Below are 24323 nucleotides of genomic sequence, written 5' to 3' on the forward strand. Positions count from 1 at the left end.
AACTTTAATTATTGCATTTACAAGGAAAAGTTAATGGACGGACAGACAGACGGATGGACGGACACCGAACGTGATAAAAAGAAAAACAAAGAAACAGAACAAAAGAAATTTGAATGAAAGTTTATAAAAAATGCTACTGCTGCGTGTGCTATGTTGACAATGCAACCAAGAACGACATACTACATTTACATGTTGTCTATCTCATGATTGAATAGATGTTTTACTATGAGGATACAAGTTTCAAACACTATACCATGGACATAACAGTGAAAAAAAAGGTGGGTATATTTTTACTGTCCGAAGGGGATAGTTGTATTGTTATATCACAGATCTTGTTTGCATTGCCAATGGGGAAGTGTTCTGACATTCAAATTCTCAACTTAAATATATTATCTGTCAAATTTTACTCTAACTTTTGTTGATCTTATTTTTCATTTTTCTGCTTTCCTGCAAGCTCTATTTTGTGGGTTTCATTCTCCTCTATTACCCTTTTTACACAGGCTAAAATTTCCTTAACCCCGTACTATAGGTGGGGCTAAATTGCCATTTAGCCCCACCTATAGTACGGGGTTAAGCTTAGCCCACTTTCCTTTTAAACAGCATTTTTGCAAAGTGGGCTAACCCCACCTATAGTACGGGATTATTTGGCCCTGCAAAAAAAGCAGGGTTATCCCAGCAATTGCGGTGCTAAGAGCAATAGTACGGGGTTAAGATCGCTAGTGTAAAACGAAAGTGGGCTAAGCTTAACCCCGTACTATACATGTAGGTGGGGCTAAATAGCAATTTAGCCCCACCTATAGTACTGGGTTAAGGAAATTTTAGCGTGTGTAAAAAGTGTACGAGTGAAGTACTTGTACTACGAATGATCGACAAAAACCACTAGTCCGGGGTTAGCGAGTTTCATGTGTAAAAAGCAAGCATTACTTATCCGGGGTTAGCAATAACAATTTGGCATGTGTGAAAAGGAAAAAAAAATAGTACGGGGTTAAGGATAGTACGGGGTTAGCGATAGTCCGGGGTTAAGAAAATCCTGTGTAAAAAGGGTATAAGAGTTCTGTTACTACTGTACATAAACATGTATGTATATGTATGTACATGTAGACCATTGACCCAGCTATTGAAAGAAGCAGCTCTTGGGAAAAGTGTCAACTTGATCAATTTCATGTACAAGTAGTCAGTATTCAGCCCCAATCTGATATTATATGTTAAAAGACTGAGCTCACAAGGAAAAAAGGTCTTTCCGCTCAGAGTTCTACAGTCAATCAACCATAATATTGGTGTTAAAACATTTTCGTAAGCAATTAAGAAAGGCAAAAGGATGTTTCACGGCTGCCCAGTCTGACTGGCCTATCAAGTTTGGAGAGGAAGTGTGTGTACAAAGTTCTGACCAACCAAAATCCATGTGAATGCGTATGTATCTATAGGCCTACATGTAACAACGGATGTTTGGGGCACCCCAAAGCTTGACTTGCATCCTTAGATTTCATTTTCATCACTTCTCTCATTGAATAGAGCATCTTTCTTTACACTTATGCGATATAATATCTCGCACCCATGCCTATTCGCTATTTTATACTACATGTATTTAATCATCAAACTCTTCTTACCTCTAGGTCTTGCAGGTGTGGCATCATTTCAATCCAGGAAGGCATCTTCTTGCAGAAATGATCCATGAGATAGTAGCCCCCTGTTAGGAGACTCTTTTCACTGTTACTTCTGTCAATGGAGATTCTTGGCAAGCCAAAAGGATTGAAGAAGGTTGTCTCAAGGTTTTCCATTTTCTTCAGGAGGACAACAAATTCTTCACAGGAGTCCCCACTTTCAGTGGATGTTGAAGGCTTAGAGGTGGCTGTTGCAATTGTGGGTGAAGCAGATAGTACAGAGGGATCAACACCTTCCTTGTGTCTAGGAGTTTGCGGGAGGGGTGTCCTCACAGTTTCGAAGCTTGGATCAAATTGGTCTTTGGCTGGCGGTTGGGTCGCTGTACTGGGAGCCCGTTTGCGTGGTTTGCGTTTCTTGGTCTGTCCGAGGGCTTCGTTTTGATGCTGCAGTTGAAGTCGTCTTCTCTGCTCAGAGGAACCTTCATACATACTCCTTCCTCCCCTCTGCCTGTCTTCTCTAACAGCTTTAACAGCGAATAAAAATGGAAAGGGGGGGAGAGGATTAAATGAAAATATAAACTCTATCCATTTCTGGGTATAACTATACGTTCACTTCCCCTCACAAAAATCCAAAGTTTATACTATAGATAAGCATGACTACAATACATGACAGTGGAGCATTGTGGACCAGTGGATTAATCACCAGACTTTGAACCAGAGGGTCATGGGTTCAAATCTCAGCTATTTCCTTCAGCAAGTGATGCATATTGTGCTGCACCCGTTCCAGGTGAGGTGAATGGGTACCTGGTAGAATTTACACCTTGAACGCTGACATGTAGCTCTCAACTACAGCATACTCAAGCAAATCAAGGCCACCGTAAACCTTACGACTGGACCATGAACAGATTTCGAAACAAATCACATTTTGCTTTATTATGAAAATGTGAATGAAAAGTATTTTTTCCTTTGAGATTCAAATTCACCGTAAGAATACCAAAATCAATTTTGGAGTAAAGACCAAATTAGCTTCACATTGTAGCCAATCATAAGATTGCTACAGGTGTATGACATTGTTTGATTTGATTTTCAATTCGCTTTTATTCTAGTAAGTACTAGAATAAAAGCGAATTGAAAATCAAATCAAACAATGTCATACACCTGTAGCACTGTACGTAAGGTTTTCAGTTCAATTCCCAAATCGGGTCGCAGACCAATCGTAAGGTGTGTAGTCGCCTTTATAGTACATGTACATGTACATTAATTACACTGTACATGAATAAGGCCATGGCTTATGAGGACACGGGTCAAAAAGGGTTGTGCTGTTTCATATTTTGGTATCGTCCGTTAGTTATTCTGTAAACAAGAGAAGCCATTCCAACAAATCGTTTGAAAGCTGAATTCATCTATTACAAAAATAATCTAGAAAGTTTAATGGCAGTGGCATCTGAATTGCGCGACTTAAAAGACGGAGTCAAGGGGTGGTGCCGGAAGCAGTGCGGTATGTACTTGAAGTGATTCTCAATATTTTGTGCTGTTTGGCATATTGAAAACATCTCAAACTAAACCTGATCTGGTATCAAATGAAAACTACACTACTTCACTTCTTTACTCTCTAATGATTGAAAAGTATTTTTTTTCAATGTCATTGACATATGAAATACAAAACCAAACAAATAGAAATACTACTGGTGTTTTTCACTTTTTACAAAAAATTTTCAAGATTGACAAGATATTTTCTGAAGTTATTCACCATTTAAATGTAACATAAAAACAGAAAAAGTGTGATATCTACAGTTGTACAAGAAAGGAAAGATGATAACAATGCTTGGTTTTGACTAAAATCTTAATGATCAAATGACACAGGTTGGTGAAATTCAAACCAACTACTGTAACATGTAAAAAAATCTTTAGCATTATTTCTTATATTTTGTACCTTAATTCAAATACAGCATATGTATTGAAACCAACAAATATTGATAACACAATTATAACAATAATGTACATATATTCTTTTCTTACAAAAAAGAAATTGGATCAATTTGAGTTGATTTTGGTGTAAATAATTTAAAATCCAACAAAAAGGTCTGAACCTAATGAAAGCGAGAAATTTAAAGATGACCAACATACATGTACTGCATCCAGCTTTATACTTTAGACACTGAACAGTTCACTGCTGATCATGTGTTTTTAATTGAGTTTCAATCAGGATTATTATTATTATTTATTATATCATTCATTTGGCCGTAAAAAACATACAAAAACTGAACAAAGTATTGAAATTGAATAATTAACAAGTGGAATGCCTCTGGCCGTCTCACCTGCATCATGCGGTTCAATATAGCAGCAGTGCTGACTTTGAATACTACTCTAACATGTACAAGATGTTCAGTGATACATGGTTACTCTTATGTCCACTTTTTATGAACTAGACCAATAAACTTACAGAGTAGGCCCGTTTCGGGTACACGTGTACACGCACGGTCAAGTCAGTGCAAGTGTACTAAATTCCATCACCGTGTACACGTTAGCATCTGCATAAAGCTTGCATGGGACTACAAAGTCAGTGAACAAGCTCACAGCCTCACATTAAATCTTAGTTCTCAGACACTGTACATGTTTTAATCACTAATATAGCAATATATTTCAATTAATCTTGAGTGAGTTCACTTCCAAAATCGCCGATTTAATCCACATTCATTCTTGAGACTCGAGTTTTTGTACCACGAAATGGGTCTGCTCCGGTCTTGAAAGCTCAAAAGCATTGCTCAATCACACTCAGAGCCAATTTGAGAATCACCAATTGCGACAGCGATCATTGCTATAACTTACGTGTTATACGCTCGTACAGATGTGCTACAAACCTACAAACATACGCTCCTTAAATTGGCAACAAAATAATGAAAATCAATCGATAACTTCAGTTACACTTAATTCTGCAGCAATCTGTGCATGCATGTACGGTACAGTATACAAAATGCGCATCCAACGAGCGTCGGCGCTAGCTAGGGCCCTGCACTGATTTTATTATGAATTCTTTATTAATTTAATGCGCTGCTAAGCTGAGTAAACTCTTAATTTGCACCAATTTTTGTGGATTGATACTTCAAACTTCTCAGGTAAGCTTTAAAACCGTGACTTAGGCTATATATAGACCCCTTTTTTGACATGTTGATGCGGGTCCGTGTCGACATGAAAACATAACTCGCTCTCAGTGTTTACTACGTGTACACGTGTACACGACTGAAAAACATGCCGTGTACACGTGCATCAAAAATGGACTTTCAAAACGGGCCTATTACAGAGATATGATGGTTATTCAACAAAAAACCCCAACATGGCCAAAGTTCATTGACCTTACATGACCTTTGACCTTGATACCGCACAGGATGTTCAGTGATACTTGATTACTCTTATGTACAAGTTTCATGAATCAGATCCATAAACTTTCAAAGTTATGATGGTGTAATTCAACAGATACACCCAATTCGGCCAAAGTTCATTGACCTTTGACCTTGGTCATGTGACCTGAAACGCGCATAGGATGTTCAGTGATATTTGATTACTCTAATGTCCAAGTTTAATGGACTAGACCAATAAACTTTCAAAGTTACGATGGTAATTCAACAGATACCCCCGATTCGGCCAAAGTTCATTGACCCTAAATGACCTTTGACCTTAATCATGAGACCTGAAACTTGCACAAAATGTTCAGTGATGCTTGATTACTATTATGTCCAACTGTCCAAGTTTCATGAATCAGATCCATAAACTTTCAAAGTTATGATGGGAATTCAACAGATACATGTATCCCCAATTTGGCCAAAGTTCATTGACTCTAAATGACCTTTGACCTTGGTCATGTGACGTGAAACTCATGCAGGATGTTCAGTGATACTTGATTAACCTTATGTCCAAGTTTCATGAACTAGGTCCATATATTTTCTAAGTTATGATAACATTTCAAAAACTTAACCTCAGGTTAAGATTTCGATGTTGATTCCTCCAAAGTTCATTGACCCTAAATGACCTTTGACCTGGATGTTCAGTAATACTTGATTAACCTTATGGCCAAGTTTTATTTACTAGGTCCATATACTTTCTAAGTTATGACGTCATTTCAAAAACTTAACCTCAGGTTAAGATGTGATGTTGACGCCGCCACCGTCGGAAAAGCGGCGCCTATAGTCTCACTCTGCTTCGCAGGTGAGACAAAAATAGATAAAGTAGAAATGAAAAAGAAAAGAGTAAGAAAACGGTTTTTCCATGGGCCAGAGCTCGCAAAAGTAAAATTCAGTACTATTGCCCAGAGGCATGCAAGCCCTCATGGAAAAACCGTTGAGAGAATATTGCACATTCAATATATAAAATTGCACGTTATCAAAATTCAAATAAAACACATTGACAAACATTATTCTAACTAGAATTTAATTCGTCATGCGGACGAATTAGGTGGTCTGTCTTTATTCTCGCCATCGTAATCACTATTACCATGTTCATGCAGATCAATATGATCTTCATGATGACGACGGAATATTCATTATGGATGGAATACTTGCGAAAGACGGGAGGTGATAAAGCACTGTTAAAAGGGTCTCTTTCATGTATGACAATACAAGTGATATGAAACAAAGTAATTATAATCTGTTTTATCATGCGAAATTTTAACTTTTATACCATTAAATTATGACGAAGGATCATGTACGAGGTGGTAAAAAGAAAAAAAATCTTGTTTACCCCAGTACTCGAACCAGCGCCCCTGTGAAAGCAATTCAAATGCGTTATCCATTGAGCCACGATATTCCCATTAGAGAATACACGTAAGCAATTTTGAGAATTACAATTCCAATTTTGCAAGCGAAATACGGGCATGATCCCGGCATCTGATCAAAAAGTGGAGGGCACATTTTCGAAAGCTAAGAATCTCGGCTACAACATACTAAAAGCTCAGGGAAAACTGACAAGAAACAATGGAGATATGGCTCACGAAATAGAGGAATGTCGAATCTAGTTTTGAGAAAAAGTCATGTCCCATAGAGATTACACGCAAAATGAGGAAAAATGACATGCCTCTTTTCATCGCTGTTTTACGCAATGATGCGTTTCTCCAAACGAAAAATCATGTTAACTGAGGAGAAAGAGCACATTATAAACTACAACATGTAGAAATCTGGGCAAAAAATGATCTATATTCGAGAAGTTACAGCCAAATTTGCATAAATTTGATGACGTCATTTTTGAAAAAATGAAATTTTTAGTTTGGGCGCCATTTTGATGACGTCACAATATAATTTAGGGACAATGGTGACATGAAATCAAATCTACAACTAATACTCTATCGATATATGAAAAAAAAGTTGGGGGTCAACAGACTTTTTAAAGAGCTATAGTGAATTTACAATAGGCATGTTTTTGCCCATATATGGCCTATAGTGAGAGCTCGCGCGCACACGTGCTGCAAACTTTAATGGGTGTTAATTTCTATATTAATGGTTGTAGAAGGTTGATCAAGGTATCAAATTGCTCAGAATCTTATTAGCAATGCAATGATATTAAAAGAAACGGTTTTTCTGCGTTGCGTTAAGGTGTAACGCGCGCAAATTTTTGAAATGCTTAAAATGACCTGAAACGTACCCAAAAAATTTTATAGGTCATTTGGACGATTTTTTTACCTTTGACGCGCGCGTACGCGCGCGTCATGACCTCTATATGACCTTTGATGACATTGACAGTTGACCCTTGACATGAAGTTAATGTCATGTAAATATTGTTAATTTTTGATAATTGATAATGAAGATATGATCAAATGAAGAATTTTACAAAATGGCGCGTAGATGACGTCATCATTACCATATGACCATATGACCTTGAAAAGCTTATTTTGCCGTCTCTATGATAGATTCTATATATGACGAAAAAATCAGCAAAATTGATTCAGCCAATTTCGAGAAAAGTTGGAGACAAACATAGGTGCCAAGAATAAAGAAAGAAAGAAAGAAAGAAAGAAATAAGAAAGAAATAAGAAAATACTGACGAAATCAAGAGGTGATCTGTCAAAGACAGACCACCTAAAAAGTATGTAATGCCAGGCAAGATACAGGAAAAGAAATAAAGAAGAAATAAAGATTCATGTTGCTGTTTAAATTTGAAACTTGACATTGAACACATCCTAAATGTATGTAGACTTTTGAAGTTGAAGGAAATGCGATAGCAAAAATGTAATGCAAAAGCAGAATGCCTCCTGACGCATGGCCTTAAAATACAAATCAAATCATTAGAATTTTCAAGGTGTTGAGTATTAAAGCTGTCTTGAATAACTTGTGAAGATGCGAGTGCCAGAAAATCTGACTGAGGATCTTCTGAGAGTATTGGTGGTTTTGTGTGTGTGTGTGTGAAATGAGGGTAATCGGTATGCCTGATGCAATGGCAAGTTGGCAACTCGACATCAATCTACAGTAGTCTGCAGGCACAGACCACTGGTTTTCACAATTCTGGTAGTGCATACATAGAGTCTGAAGTAGTGAGCCTAGATTCAGTATTACAATGGAAAAAATAATTTCACTATGTATTGTGGCTGGCATGTTTTTGCCACAGACAGAGCATTTGGCAACCAGTCTTTACATGTACTTTAATAAAGTGTCAAATATGAGTCTGTTCTTGCAGGCTAATATCAGCCTACTCGATTGCATGCGTTCCCATGACAATTTGCATAATATTCTTATTCTGGGGTAAAAACAATACACATCACAAGGAGTAGTTCGTGCAGACGATAATGATGCATATATAGGCTTTATGAAAACACAAAAGCTTGACAGCCTTTCCATGTAACTAGACACTCAAAACTTCAGATTTCAAGTTTAAACAATCAATATTTTTGCTTTTGCCTACAGTGTTTGTGAAGGAGTACTGTAAATCTAATTTTCTGCCTTCCGTCTTCAAATGACCACGTCTAAACAAGAGATATGTCAAAATTTTCTGATAACATTTTTTGGTACTTTTCATTAACACTATTTAATAAAAACATGTTCTGTATTTTAAAAAAAAGTTGCAACATTTATAATTTTTCGTACTCTTTCTAATCTTCATTCTTATAGGCCCTACACTGTACTAGTCATTTTAACACATCACTTTGGTGTGCATTTTTTAAAAGAAGCTTTGCAATAATTCATATTGAAAACACCCTCGAAATGTGTCACATAGTCACAAAAAAAGATCAGAAAATATTAGAAATGAGAAAATCTGAAGAATTTTCAGTGAATGATATAATGTAGGCCTATATATAAAAGCATCTCAAGTGTACTGTAAAGTGCAATTCAATATTAAGGATGTACAGTGTACATGTACATGTAGTACGGATGAGAAGATTGGGCATCACTGTATTTTTTTCTCCCAAGAGAGAAAAATAAAAACTGACATCACTTGTCAAGTAATATTGATTTCCTGGGAAAAGAACTTAAACCCAAGATCTATCACAAAGAGCCTTCTGAAATCATGAAATCTAAGCTAGAAAGCAAGGACAGAATCCAATAAAATCAAAATTGCTCAGATCGCACCTCCCAAGTGTACCAAATGGCTCTGGAAGAAGGTGTGTAATTGCTGAGAAATGAGTAAATAAGCACGGTTAATTGAATTCCATCAATTGTTGGATATTTTTCCATGCGATTACACTGTCCAACATACATGCTTTTCTGTGTATCGGTTTTGAGCTAAGATTTCACAAAGATAATACCAGATCTACATGTAAATATATGATGTGTTGACAACCTTGACTTTAAAGACTTTCTCATGAAATAATTGTTTGCTGCAACTACATGTACACGTACATGTACTTTCTTTTACCTATTTTTAGGACATATACTGTGGGACTATGTAAATCATCATTACTTGAAAAAAAAGAGAAGACCCATTACCTTTTTCTCAGAAATTACAAATTCATACAAGTATTCAACGTTTTATGATTATGATCATTATATTATATTGGATGGCTCAGAATACAGACATATTCCAAGAGTTTGGGAAAATATTTCACAAATCGCTGATGAATGGAATATTGGCCCTAACGAGTGGAATATTTCTGGTATTTCATGAAATAAAGCCATCCAATGATCTTCAATCCCATATATTCCCATCCCCCCCAAAAAAAAAAAGCTCTAGGGAGAAATTTGATAATTTCATATGATCAATTTGTCATTGACTGCGACTTTCATATAGTTCATTATGACGTCATTGAGCGTAATTGTGATCTATGCTGTGCATCGCATTGCTTTCATTTTTGTACATATACGAATTGTATCAAGGATTCGCACCACACTAGACTGTTGATGTCTCGTAAGTACTCTACAGCAAAGTTTGTACAGTGAGCCTATGGGACATTTGTCAGATTTCAGTCCTTTTTTTATATGCTCTGATACTGCACAGGCAATTGATGCAGACCAAAGTACGTACATTTTTGATGTATCGCTAAAACACTCTATGTATATACATGTAAATCTAGATGATAATTCAGTATGAGAGTGCAAATTGAATAGATTGCTTCATCTTGCACTGAATGTAACATCTGAATGGTAACACGTATGACAAAACAAAAATTTTGTCGTGGGACTATAATACAGATCTGCTCATGCCTTTCTGATACCCCTTTCATAAACCCAATTAAAATGAATTAGGCGGCTAATAGCAGCATAATTTGGTCGTAAAATTGGAGGAGGACAAGAGTTATCCGCATTACTCTGATGCTGCTATTATCCGCATAATAGCGGCATCGGGATAAGATTTTGAGTTTATGAACGTATTTCAAAATAATGCGGATAATTGCCATGGTGCGGTCACAAGGTCACCCTTTTCCAACACAACCGCATCGGAGGGGGCGTGTCCAGTTGTCACGACGATTATCCGCCTTTTTCAGGACTTGCGCTCGTAAAATTAATGCGGCTTATTTTCGGAGTTTATGAACGCAATTTTTATTGAATTACCTCCCTGCTCAACTGCGGCTCAACTGAAATGTCCACGCTGCAAATTGCGCAAAATGCATGGGAAATTCCTCTTTCCGACTTCCGAACACACAGGTACTGGAGACTGTATTCAGTCTTATACTTCTGAGACCATTTCTTGGTCTTCTTTTGTTGATTTTCCGCCATTTCGTGTCAATATCAACCCATTAATACGCCACAATCACACACCGGTATTCCACCGCACGACTCGACAAATCCAGTGGCCGCGAGCGCACACGCCTCGCGAAGCTAGCCGGGCCTACCGGCCTGGTGCACAGTGGATTCCCGATGGGCATATCACATGCACCAGCTTTTCGCTGCTCCTTATTTGTCTACCTTTCACACAGAATTTAGTAGCAGCGAACGTAATGGGTCAATTGCAAGCGTGAGTGACACGACAATCGGAGAGGTTCAAGGGCTCATATCTTCAAACTTAAAGGTTATGAATCAATCATGACTACTATATTACATACAATATAGGACTGGCATGGGCCACTACAAGTTTGATTTGAATTCAACAATTCGTTAAGTAGATATGATTAAAAAACGGTGCGTGAGTGACACGACAAATTTTGGACATGGGTTTCTGACCACTAACACATATGGTTGGATTCGTGCCCAAGTAGTTGTCATGGAGTACTGTGAGTACCAGTAAATGGACCTAAATAGTGTACCTATCTAACACATATAGTCAAAATCAATCAAAACTTCTCTATGGAAAATGGTACCCTCCTATATACCGTGAGTGACACGACATCCAAAACGTGAGTGACACGACAAGTGCAAAAATACAACATTTATCTCAACATTGAAAGTATTTTTTGCATGATGTAGAAGAGTAAAATACCATTAACCAAAAAACAAGCTTGATTACATAATAACTGCTTTCTTTAAAGTTCATAATATGTCATCCTGATGTTTTATTCTTGGTTTATGGTCAATTTGCCCATCAACTCACATTCCCTATACCATACCACATTGTCACACTAGGGCTTCTACTACTCTCCTCTTTAGAGGAAGAGGGGGGCACTTGAAGGAGGTGTTATGAGGTCTTGGCACTGACATCAACTCAAACATTCTTTTTGTGGCCTGATATCATTGAAAACTTTAACTCTTTCTCCCTATCTGTATATGAAAGTTTACAGGTTTATACAATTCAGCATCCACAACGGATGGAATAATTTTTCCTTGTAAGAAAGGTATTCTCAATAGTCACATCATCTGGCATGGTCTGGTAGCCAATGATGTCATGTATGACTCCTCTTTTTTGAAATATTGGATTACAATATTATCCTCCTTTAATATTTTAGGCATTGTCCAAATAGGACATGGCAGTTTCAATGTATTTTTTGGTACCAAACCACAATCACGTTGCTGCACACTTCAGATGGACTATCAGCAAATCCTTGAGAAACTTGGGAATTCAACTCAACAAGCATAGGTTTTCTCCTGAACACTGCTTGTATGTGGACCCTCCCAAGGCAGTACATGTAGGCACTGTACCAAAATTCAGAGCTATGCTTTTAGCTGGAATCTTGTAAGTGCCTTTTCATTGCTGATTATTTGATCATATACCATACCACAGGAGTCCAGGGAAAGCCACAAGGTGAAAGACGCAGTCAGTACCTGATTCTTGCAGTCTGCTAAGTACATAACAACTACAAGTCATTAGCCTTTCCTTTTCTAAGCCCTTGGATGTCACACTAAAATCAAATTCAGCATCCCAACCAGGCTCCCTTTATACCTCAATAGCTTTTTCCCCTCGAGGTCCAGCTCTGATCTTATCAGGGTACCCCCCCCCAAAAAAAAAAAAAAAAATTGATCTACTGGTACATGGCAACCCATCAAAGTTGCTCAAATCAAAATGCGGTCTCAGTTGGGACTTGTTGGGACCTACATGAACATGCATCATTTTGTTGTAATGAATATGTGTAAATGCAAATCTGCTCTGAACACACATCGGCCCGCTTACGGTAGTTTGCTGTTCAGACCCTACATGTAGCTAATCACTAGCGGTGTGAATGGTGGCTGAACAAATAATGATTTTGAACTTGGCATGTAGCTGCTTCAAGCAATATCCAAAATGTTCTATCAGTTCTCAGTGCATTCTTACCTGAAACGTTTATGTTATCTTGCAAATTTGTTTATTTCATGTCCTGGAATACAAGCTTTATGGCAAATGAAAAGGTTGATTTAAACAATCAGAAGGAAAAGAAAAATATTTTCCTTTCCAAATTTGAAAAAATGTTTGGTGTTAATGGTGATCTCTTATATCTCATGTACACTACTTTACCACTAAAATTTCTGCAAATTTCAAAAAAGGATCCCTGAATTTTTTCTAGCTATGGGTATAACAATGAAATAACATTGCTCAAAAGAAAGGTGAACTTTCTGCTCATTTCTGTAAATGGAGACAGAGAATGTTCGAGTAATACCTAGGAATAACTTGAACCATCACCATCACCATCACCAACCCTTTATGCATTGTATGTCCATTGCTAAAGTATAGTGGTTTTTCTCTTGATACATTCATAATTTTGTGTTGATTGATTTTGTTATATTCATAATCACAGTACATTCACCAAAATATGAATTAGGATCCGAGTCTTCACACAAATGGAAAATTGTCAGGATTTTTTAAATCAAGGCAACCACGGAGAGGAGAGAAAATAGATGAACTCAATGTCAAATTCAATACTTCCATAAAAAGGAGTAAAATTAGGAAGATGGAGGAAATTATTAGCCTAAAATAGGCCTAAATGATGTCAGGAACAACATTCTGACTGTATCCCTGGTAAAACGCTTCAAAAATTACTGGATGTCCTTTTTTATACACAATATAATACCGTGAGTGACACGACATTTCGTGAGTGACACGACATTGTGAGTGACACGACACAACTTTAACAGTTAATTTTAGCTTTACCTTAACACATTGCACCAAGTTACTTTATATGCAATAAGGTACAGATAAACTGTATTTGCTCCAGTACTGGGATAAATTAATTTTCAGAATACACAGCTCTAGAAAACTTTTTGCATTTAAAACGTGAGTGACACGACAACCAGTTTTGAAAACTTCGAAACCCAATTTTTTTCAGAAAAACACTTCACAGAATTTTTTTTTGCTATTTAGGAGTTAGATACAATACACAGCTTGTATCTTGCCAACAAATGCGCTTCTAATACAAATTTTATATTGTGATAGGCAATATGTGAATTTTAATGCAAAAATCAACATTTTGTAACATTTAATTTCCCTTGCATAAAATTCACTGTATCTCAAGACATAATTAATAATTTTATGTAAATGAAATGGAAAAATATACTTTAAGATGTCTAGTTTCAAAAAACATTGAAGCCTAATGATTTCTAGCAAGTTTTAATTTTCACCCCCATGTCCACTTTTGTTTGAAAATGACCAATGGAGTTAATACATGCTAAAGCTAGCAGACGATACATGTACATGTACTTCCAATCCAATTTGAATCAATGCAAAAAAATCGTAATTTCGGGAGGATAAGGATGGTAATCGTAAGGGCGGGAGTTGGGATGAATTTTCGGGAGCCTCCCGATGAAATCGGGAGGGTTGGCATCTCTGCAGTCAGCCAAGGCAGAACTGCAACGAATTTCATGTAAAAGTTGATTCACTGTATTAGTAGCTGAATGGTATGCAATGGCAGTACATGTACACTGTTCACTGCAAATGCTTTACACAAGGGATGTACATTGTTCATGGAATTATGCCTACATGTTTTGGATATTCTTTTTGCAGATGATGAGAATCAATATTAATAATGATTGCAATTGTCATTATTACAATTATCATTACCTTATTTCCCATTTATTTCTGCATAGCAGAAGTAAGAACTTGGTGCTGTTTGTGGTGTAATTAAGTATAAATACAGATTGCTGGTTCAAGCTTAAAGGAGAATGAAACCATTGGAACAAGATAGCTTGTGTAAAAACTGAAAAATCAAAGAAACAGATCAACGAAAGTTTGAGAAAAATCGGACAAATAATGAGAAAGTTATGAGCATTTGAATATTTCGATCACTAATGCAATAAAGATAGCAAATTGGCAATGCGACAATGATGTGTGATGTCACTTGTGAACAACTCTCCCATTACTTTAGTATATATTTCACTTGAATTGCCTCTTTTATCACATCTATCCATAGATCATGTGTTCTTTCTACATGAGGGCATGTAATACATATTTTTTAAGAATACATGTACATCATGGATAAAGAGTTTGTATCATCATGATAAAAAGCAAAGAGACATTTTGAGGGTATTTTATAGTCCACCAAACTGACCAAAGGGAAAGTTGTTCATCAGTGACATCACACATCCTTGTTGCATTGCCAATGGGAGGATCTCCATAGCATTAGTGATAGCAATATTAAAAATTCAAATGCTCATAACTTTCTCATTATTTGTCCGATTTTTCTCAAACTTTCTTTGTTCTTATTCTTTGATTTTTCTGTTTCTACACAAGCCTATTTGTTCCAAATGTTTCATTCCCCTTTAAAGTTTATTTCAATTCAATTAACCCTCTCAGAAATAAACACTTTGTTCATTATTTTCAAAATACCAGATCAAATTAAATGAAACTGATATATGACATTGTCCTTTAATATCACAAAAGATATGAAATTAATAACAAGTTACTTAATCTCCATCAAGGTAAAAGGTCATTTGAGGTCAACAAACTCAATAGTGCATTTGTTTGCTCCCTTTGTGAAAAATCATTCATATTAATGTTTTCAAAGTCTGCTATTATATTATTTCTTGACATGTACAGTTTTATGAATATTTCATACCTTGGGCAATTTAAAGAATGAAGAATAGTTTCAATACAAATGGAAAGTATAATATTTGAGGATATCAATTCATAATTTTGTATTCAAAAACAGAATTTACCACTTTTGGTGAAAAAATTAAAATTCCCAAAATTCCCAAAACTTTCCATGGAAATTTTCCAGCCCTTTGCAACCCTACCAGAGAGTGCGATAGTCAACTACTGCATGCTCCAGCATGGGAGCTGGCAGGTCAATATCTTGGCGTTCTATAGCTGACTCCTCTCAGTCTGAATGTCATATGACACACATTCTTCCAATCAGCTGTCAATGATCTTTGTATGTGTTGTATGAAAATATTTTAAAACAAATATATTCACACAATTCATGACACTTGGCTGATCATCTAATGTTCAAACTCATTTTTTAGATGTTTACTACAACTAGCATGTACATGTAAAAGGGGAATTAAACCTTGGTCACAAAATAAATGAGAAAAACATAAGAACAGAATGTTGAAAGTTACATGTACATGTACATGTACATGTAAAGCTCGAACAAAATCGTTGAGGAAAAGAAAGTTTGGCTGTTTTAAAAATGAGATCACTATTGTAACGGTATGTAAATTTCAAATTAACAATTTGGTACACATGTATTATGACAAAAAAAAGCAAGGGACAACTTTCCCAATGACTACAATTATGTCAGGTATTGTAGTTTTCTCATTCACTTCGGGCAGCCATCAAAATATTTCACAAAAAGCATGAAATAATTTTCGAGAAAAGAAAAATGGCATTTATTCCTTTCACTGGAACGAATGGAAGACCAGTTCCCACCCCACATCACAATCACGGGACCAATACATCCGATTTGAAGTCTCTGTACATGTAAGTGTACAGTAATTTTTACAAATTTTAGAAATTCAAAACTTTTTTAAAGGTCAGCTCAACATCTTTCTAACTTTCACCTATTTATATGCTGTCAGATTTTTTTTATTTCCCACTTTAAAAAAAATGCATCTGGGTTGCAAACCTTTAATTTTGTAGCAACCATCAGTCACCAGTTCTGATTTGGAGTACAGGTACATGTATACTGCCAACTTTCCTTCCAATACCCATTGAGTAGGGCCCCTCAACACTTTCCTGTTCTCATTTTCTATCTAGACACGTAATTGTGTATCGCCTACAAAAACCTTTTAAATTTTGAATACAAAAACTTGAGGCACCGTTTTCAAAATTTAGTAAAGACAACATCTGGAAAAAAACAATCTGTGACTGACTTTTATAAAATGTAGGTCATTTTACAAGTAATGTAACTGTGCACTGCAACAATCATAATACAAATAATGCATGCAGCCGTGTTAGTGGACATGCAGAGTATTGCAATGCAGGTGCCACACTGTGCACGAGCCGCTGGCGGCGAGTGCCCAGTGTGCACCATCTGAAGAAACCGAGCTTTCTCTGCATTTACTTTTACGGGACTTCTACCGCACTGGTTTCCTTGAGCGTGCAATGTCAATTTTCGTTGCGCACCTTTTGCACTGAGCTGTGCAGTGGACGAAAAAAGTTGGATGTCATGTGATGCGTATTTGCCATTCGCGATGCTTGAAATAAGGTCTATTTTATAATTTCTGTTAAAGCAATATCCTAGATATTATTGCACTCTTGATTCTCTCAATGAACCCTTCATCTTTTGAAACCCACATCCTGGGGGTGGGGGTTAATAGACTCCTAAATATTCATGAATATAAATAATCTTAAACATTTTTGACTTTCAGTCAAGGTGACCAGATGTTACTGATGTCAAGGGACAGTCCCATATTTATTTTCAGCAATTCATACCGCATCCCTTATGACCCTGCCCAGGAAACTGTTTTTTTAAATCTTATTTCAGGATTTTGATTGCATTCAAATGTGAAAATATTTCGGCATGACATTTTATTTCACGGGGATGGCCCCAACTGTGTGGATATTACCATCCAAGGAAAATAGAATAGACTCACCTTCATTCTTCATTCCAGCTTCCAGACATTTTTTGTAGCGACAATAGGCACAGTGTTTCCGGTTCTGCAAATTTATCACACAGTTTCCAGCTACGGCACAAGCTAATCGCTCGTTCCTTTTGTTTTGGATAGTTCTCTTGAAAAACCCTTTGCAGCTCTCACAGGAACGTGTGCCATAATGGTATCCAGACACAACGTCTGAACAAATAGGGCACTTTCCGTCTGCTGGAGTCTTTCCGATGGCAGTCGCTTCCTGGTATATTTCATTCTTTGTTGCTGGTGTCATTGGCTGCTCATTTCCAATCACACTGCAAGTATCGGCTTCACTTTTCACAACGATATTTGTAATTTCATTTCTCCTCTTTTCTACCTCTATCGTGCGTAGCTCTTCAGATGAAACGCTACATTGACTCTGTGTTCTCTGGCAAAATTGCACGGCAAGATCGCGCTCCCTCTTGGGTTGTTTCAATGCAGTCCTTGGTAGAAACTCGTTGGTTGCAATGCCATTGTTTCCGAGCTGCTGCAATTCATCAGACTGACTTGTGGTAAGTGAGGGAATGTGATTTTCAGAGGTGAGACTCTCAGAAGTCACAGCTGGTGCCCAGAGATCAGCGACTGATATGGTGGAGAGACCATTCCCCATTCCTCCAAGATCTTTCAACATGACAGAACCGACTTCATTTTGCACTTCTCGCGGTTGATGTTGCCTGGTGAGGGTGGTGCCACAGGAATGACCAAAGGCATTGGTCCTTGAAGATTTGTTTGACAGCCTCAAACCCAAACTATTATGCCCATCCCAATGTGGCTCACAGTCATAAGATAAAGTTGATAACATATTTCCTTGTGGTCTCCTGCCAGGAGACTCTGCACGACCAGGTGAATATGTACGCTCTGATTCAAAATACTTTGCTAACAGCTCATCATCAAGCATCTTATCTAGCTTGGTTCTCTCCCCAATGGATAGTTTGTAGTGATCATGATACTGGAGGACCTTCTGCAATGCTGGTCTTGCATTGCGATAATCTACGCCTCTCAGGCACTGTTCAAGGACAGGCTTCTTACTCTGCAGCTCTGGTCTTGTTTTACCCGGTAAAGCTGCACTCTCCCACTTGAAATCAGGTGAAGTACAAATCCTTGCTTTCTTGGCTTTTCTCAAGTCTAGTGCCTCTGACAGCTCTACTTGGTCAACACTGTGCCTTGACAGGTCTGCATTTGCCACGAGGTTTCTTTCATTTGGTTGAGTACTTGCAGTTTGAATGGAGGAGTAAAATTTGTCAAGCAACCTGCGTTTAATCGGGATGCATCTTTCCGATGTATTGTTCATAGAAGTGATATATTGTTCTTGCCCAGTATTCTGGTAATCATGATGCCGATACATTGTCAGACATCATCTTGAGAGGCAAAACTGATCTTCCTTGAGCTCCCCTCTAGCTTGAGTCACAGAGAAATGCACTGATCTGTCAAAACAATACGAGAAATGTTCATCAACTACATGTACAATATCTTTGAATTTTATATTTTCAAGACATTTTTATATTTCATATTTTCAAGACATACAAGTACATATTTCAAGATGAACAGAATAACAGTAAGCAAGAAGCTTTCAAGTATGGAGTACCCACAGATGGAAACTTAAAGTCACAAACCCTCTCAGTTCTAAAAAAGAATACAAAAGAATACATACATATAGACTGTGCACTGTGACAATTGATGGCTGCATGTGATGCAGTCATTTTCAAGGGAAAACTAAAAAGTGATATGTGTTGTCATTGAGCAATGTGTCTGCTATCATCAGACAACAGTCACAACATGCAGCAAAAAGTAGTTGTCATTACAAAAGCATATTTTTTTTGTAACTAGCCAGTAAAGTCTACAATTAGGCATGAATCTTTTGTCTATGTTCAATTTTCCAGAAAAAATCCAGTGAAGCATTATGTCTAACATATTTTAATGTTACAGCATCAAAAGTATAAAGGGAAGGGGTTAGATGGTACATGTACTTCATCACTTACATGTAAACCCATTGCAGCATACATGTAAGTACATGTACATGTATAAAGTGAAGGGTAACTATCACTTGCAAGGTCACTTGATGTCTTTCCAAAGCAAAGATGAGGAAAAGATGGCATGTGCATTCACTTCGCAAAGGAAGCCAATAGTTTGCTCATTTTAAATTAATAATTAATTGCTTTATATATAATCTGTAAAAATTTAAATATTGTATAAATCAAACAAAAAAAAATTGAGTGGGGACATCATCGACTACCTTATTTGCATGTTACCGAGTTGTGCATACAGGTACCTGTTTTGTGAAAAATATAAAGTGAAAGATTCAAATGTCATAACTTTCTTATTTTGTGTCAGCAGCTGTCCCATATCTTATGTATACATGTATATAGGCCCTAATATAAAATGCATAACTTTTTAAAGGTTCAGGAGCAGGTGTGAAATCATCTGTCTCTTGCTATCCTGAAGGTACAATACAAATCATTTTTTTTAAATAGAAAATCATACTTCATTATTAAAGTTTTTACTATACATGATACATGGCAAGGGTTACATATGCACCCCCACTAAAATTAAAAATACATACAGGTGTACCAAAATATGGCTTTATTCCGTCAAATTTCGAGCAGGATCTAGTGCATGTAATTGTCCATAGACATCAATTTATTTTAGTCTTCTTCTTCTCTATAAGTACAGGCCACTGTCTGACGTATTGTCGTACTGTGAGTAAAGGGTCTGTGAGTCTAGACTAGTCAAACTATTGGCTGATAATCATTGCTTCTCGCTAGCATAGCGGGAAGAGGTCTTCACTGCAAATAAAACGAGGTGAGTTAGAGTCCCAACGTTATTTTTTGTGAAGGGTGCATGGAACTCTTTCTGATATCTTTCCGATAAAAAATTGTAATAACTTTTTTAATCCTTTTTTAATCTTTGATGGGATTTCCTCAAACCTTCACCAATATTTTTCAATTATATTTCTGCTTTTTTTGCAAACTTAGATACATTTTTCTCCTGGGTGAATTTTACAGTATTGCATGTACATGTAACAAAACAATATAATGTACCTCTCTCCAAACAAGAAAAATTAACAGAGCAATAATGAGCAAAGTAAATGTCATTGAAAAATCATTGAAAACACAACAAATAAACAAAGAATATTGTAGTTCCATACTTAAATACATGTAGCACCAGGCATGAAATTTATAATCTGGAGACTTTTTTAGTAATTGTTTAGCCAAACGTCTCCTAGCTAGCCTTTCTGGCACCATTGGGATGCTAATGGTACAGAGGGAGGTATTACTTTCCCAGATGTTTATCTTTCAAATTGCATCTTGCCTCCTTCTGAGCACAACATGTCATGGGAAAATATAATCCACACCATATATGTCAAGGTCAGGAGGAGATGTGAAATATGTAAAATAAAGGGAAAATCTGAAAATATGTGTACAAAACAAATGGAGAGTTGTCCACAAAATCAGCCATTTTGAAGCACGTTTGCCAATTTGAGGATCCACATAGTAAGTCCAACAAGACCTTTTAATTGTCCATAACTTGCTAATTTCATAACCGATTTTGATGAAACTTTTTTAAAATTGTTCCTCTCATTTTACTCTTTCCAATAAGATTGCTCCTCTTCTTGGGTTTTGGTTTCCTTTAAAGTATTGGAAAAATTGGTACTTAATTTTGAGTGCCCAGAATAAACTTCTATTATAAAACAAATTACACATTGAAAACCTACTTTGAACAACGTATGATCATGCACAAACAATCAACCTCGCTATAACATGGATGTCACATTGTCATAGGCTATAATTCAAATCAATTTAGTCCCAATATTTCTTGTGTAATTCATGAAAATATCAATACCGAAGGGCTTATATTGCTGCTAAATGTGCACACCACATTTAATGGCCATGTACAGTAAGATTCTCCAGCTACACAACTGTGGCATGGATTGCTATTTAGAATCTAGGCAGAAAATTACGGCATCACTGCGACGCCTTCAAACTAGAGTAAGGAAAGGATTGATTATAAAGTCCAACTCATTTACTTTATTAAAAGGTATATTGATCGATATGTTACTCCATACTTTATAATGATTACAATGTAGATATCTACATCTAAAGTGCGATAAACTTTGTGAATGTGTTAATAGTCAACCATTATTTATGTCGACTACGTCTATGGACCGTAGCTGTGGCCCCTCGTGCCAGTGCAATGCCTTACCAACATCCCAAGATTGTTTTTTCCCCAACTTCTAAATAATGGGCATCCGCATTCATAAGACGTGGTCCCAAACTTATAGGCCTAGATCTATAGTATTGATGTTTTTCACTTTTACTTCAGATAGTCTAAATGAATTATAAACTTCAGAAAAATTATAGATTTCTGTCATTTTAGTGTCAATGTTTATACTTTTTATCCAATTAAAATTCGTTCGGAAATTCAGTTGGAAAACACTCAGAAAGGATGCAAACGTTGGTCCCGTGCACTCATTCAATGAACAAGGTTATGGTACAACCTTGTTCTCTATGTGTGGCAATATAAGGTTGACAATGTTTGGATTATTTTCTCTTTTTCTTTTGGACAAATGCTTGATATGTTTACACTGTCAGTTTCCATTACAGCTTTTCATTATATAACTTGGCTCTTAAAGGACAAGTCCACCCCAACACAAACTTGATTTGAATAAAAAGAGAAAAATTCAACAAGCATAACACTGAAAATTTCATCAAAATCGGATGTAAAATAAGAAAGTTATGGCATTTTAAAGTTTCACTTATTTTCAACAAAATAGTTATTATGAACGAGCCAGTTACATCCAAATGAGAGAGTTGATGACATCACTCACTCACTATTTCTATTATATTTTATCATATGAAATATGAAATATTTCATTTTCTCGTCATTGTCATGTGAAATGAAGTTTCATTCCTCCCTGAACACGTGGAATTCCATTATTTTAACATTTTGTGCTTCAGGCAAGGAGGTCCTAATCGCCAAATTCGTAAAAATTGACATATTGTATAATTCAAACAATAAAAAACAAAATAAAGAGTGAGTGACATCATCGACTCTCTCATTTGGATTTAACTGGCCCAAAATTCAAGTTTTTGAGCGTTCTGGTCAATACAAAAATTATTTTCAAGTTACCAATGAAAAATAAATTGCAACTGTATGGAAATAAGTAATTTTGGTCACAAATGTGTTATTTTTTAAAATGATTTTTAAAGTGTGTGATATGTACAGCATTGGCATACCATAGTCCTACCTGTAGATTCCCCACAGGCAGGATGGTTGCAGTGCACAAGTGGTCCCGTGTATACGAGAATCACAACCTATCTATGCACATTACAACCAATAGTACACTATTCACTCTTCGTCAAAGAGTAGGGTGTTCACCTGGTGTATTGCATCTGCCAGTCCCCGGTATAGGATGGGGGGTTGGGTGTCCGGACACCTAACAAAAATGAAGCCTTGTTTTTTTATCTCAAGAATAAGCCAAAATATAGGTTGAATAGTGCTTATCACCATCAATATTTGTTCTCTATACATTCTGTGTTAAAAAAAATGAAAGACATTTGCTTCTAAACTTTTCAAAATTGAGGGTAAAAGTCATGTGCCCGGACACCCAACCTGTCCGGACACACAACCACTGCCTGGGTATACCAAACTACAATACTGCAGTGCAAGAATCTTCAAGATTGAAGCCCAGGGGGGGGGGGCACTCAGTATATAATGCATAGTGGGTATGTGCCACGGAGGGGACCCCCATTTTTACACTAAATTTCCGTTCCAAGGCATAGCATTTTTGTTATATTGAGAAAAAGAACAAACATTTAGTTCTGAAGCCTGTTCCGAGGACCCTCCAAAAAGCCCCCGTTTTTTGTCTCGCCCGCGGCACACCCCCACAACTTTTTTTGTCAAGTGCCCCCCCCCCCCCCCTTGTGACTGAAGCCAGGAGGCAGTCCATGCAGTGAAGCTTGAACTTCAGTTGAAGAAGAAATATGTTTTGAAAATAGCTCGACAGGTAATAAGCAGAATTCTTTTTAAGTACAAAGAGTTACACTGATGATAGGGTGTACTTACCTACCGGTACTACCCACTCGACAGCTAGATCTTGCCTGGCCCTCGGCTAGGTGACTAGGTCCATGATTAAAGAATAAGATGTGGACTGAATCATGCTGACACACTCCTGACCATGCTGACGCCGAGCTGATGTTGTTAATGTTACACCGTTCACTCTGACTCATGACATTCACACTTGACTCTTGACCCCGGTCTTGACACGACTAACTAGTACTCACTAGTAGTAGAATAGATTGTGCAATTTGTAATTGGTCTCGACCCAGGCTAGGATTCACGAAAAAACGTACCAAATACAATGCATGTACCCGTATCGTATACCCTATATTACACCGGTAGTGCAGAGGTACTTGTTTGTGTACGTACCGTATGTAAACAGGGAGGAGCTAAGTCTGTACCGGTACTCTGTATCTAGTATAGCAGTTGGCATAGTACGAGCTCGCAACACATAGGAGGTCAACTATTTACCCTCGATCAGGTCCGAGATGGCGCTCTTCACCTCTGCTTCCAGGGGGTGGAAACTCCGCTTCTGCATCCGGTCAGACATGGGGAAATTTTGGAAGGTCAAAAGTGCACACTGCTCCCATTTTTTGCGTACAAGGCTATGGACACCGCAACTTCATGGCACACCAGCGAAACAGAGGCGTGGTCATAAATTGGCCTGCGCGCACAGCGTAAAAATATGCAAATAAGCAAATTGTCACAAATTAGCATAATACGCGACGTGATTGAATATGAAATGTACAGAGCTGCGTCTTTGGTAAATTCATCTCATTGATCATTCCCCCCTCAAGGTATTCAGTTGTTTATTCATCTTTTCTTGTTTACATATTTTTAA

At 37.0% G+C, this 24323-nt stretch overlaps 1 protein-coding gene across 2 annotated transcripts; it reads right to left on the minus strand.

Annotated features, from left to right (window-relative positions):
• Nucleotides 1-983: 983 nt before the first annotated feature.
• LOC121428659 lies at nt 984-23824 on the minus strand. 2 transcript variants are annotated; one of them, XM_041625441.1, is made up of 3 exons: nt 23493-23824; nt 17393-18849; nt 984-2125 (listed from the first exon to the last, which is right to left on the minus strand). In XM_041625441.1, the coding sequence occupies exons 2-3, from the start codon at nt 18768-18770 to the stop codon at nt 1593-1595; spliced, it is 1911 nt and encodes a 636-aa protein (XP_041481375.1). In that variant the 5' UTR covers nt 18771-18849; nt 23493-23824; the 3' UTR covers nt 984-1592. The 2 variants fall into 2 exon arrangements, with proteins under 2 accessions (XP_041481375.1, XP_041481374.1); XM_041625440.1 differs by having other exon boundaries at nt 23489-23824.
• Nucleotides 23825-24323: the final 499 nt, after the last annotated feature.

Source organism: Lytechinus variegatus, chromosome 15, assembly GCF_018143015.1.
Source record: "Lytechinus variegatus isolate NC3 chromosome 15, Lvar_3.0, whole genome shotgun sequence".
Classification (NCBI taxonomy): Eukaryota; Metazoa; Echinodermata; class Echinoidea; order Temnopleuroida; family Toxopneustidae; genus Lytechinus; species Lytechinus variegatus.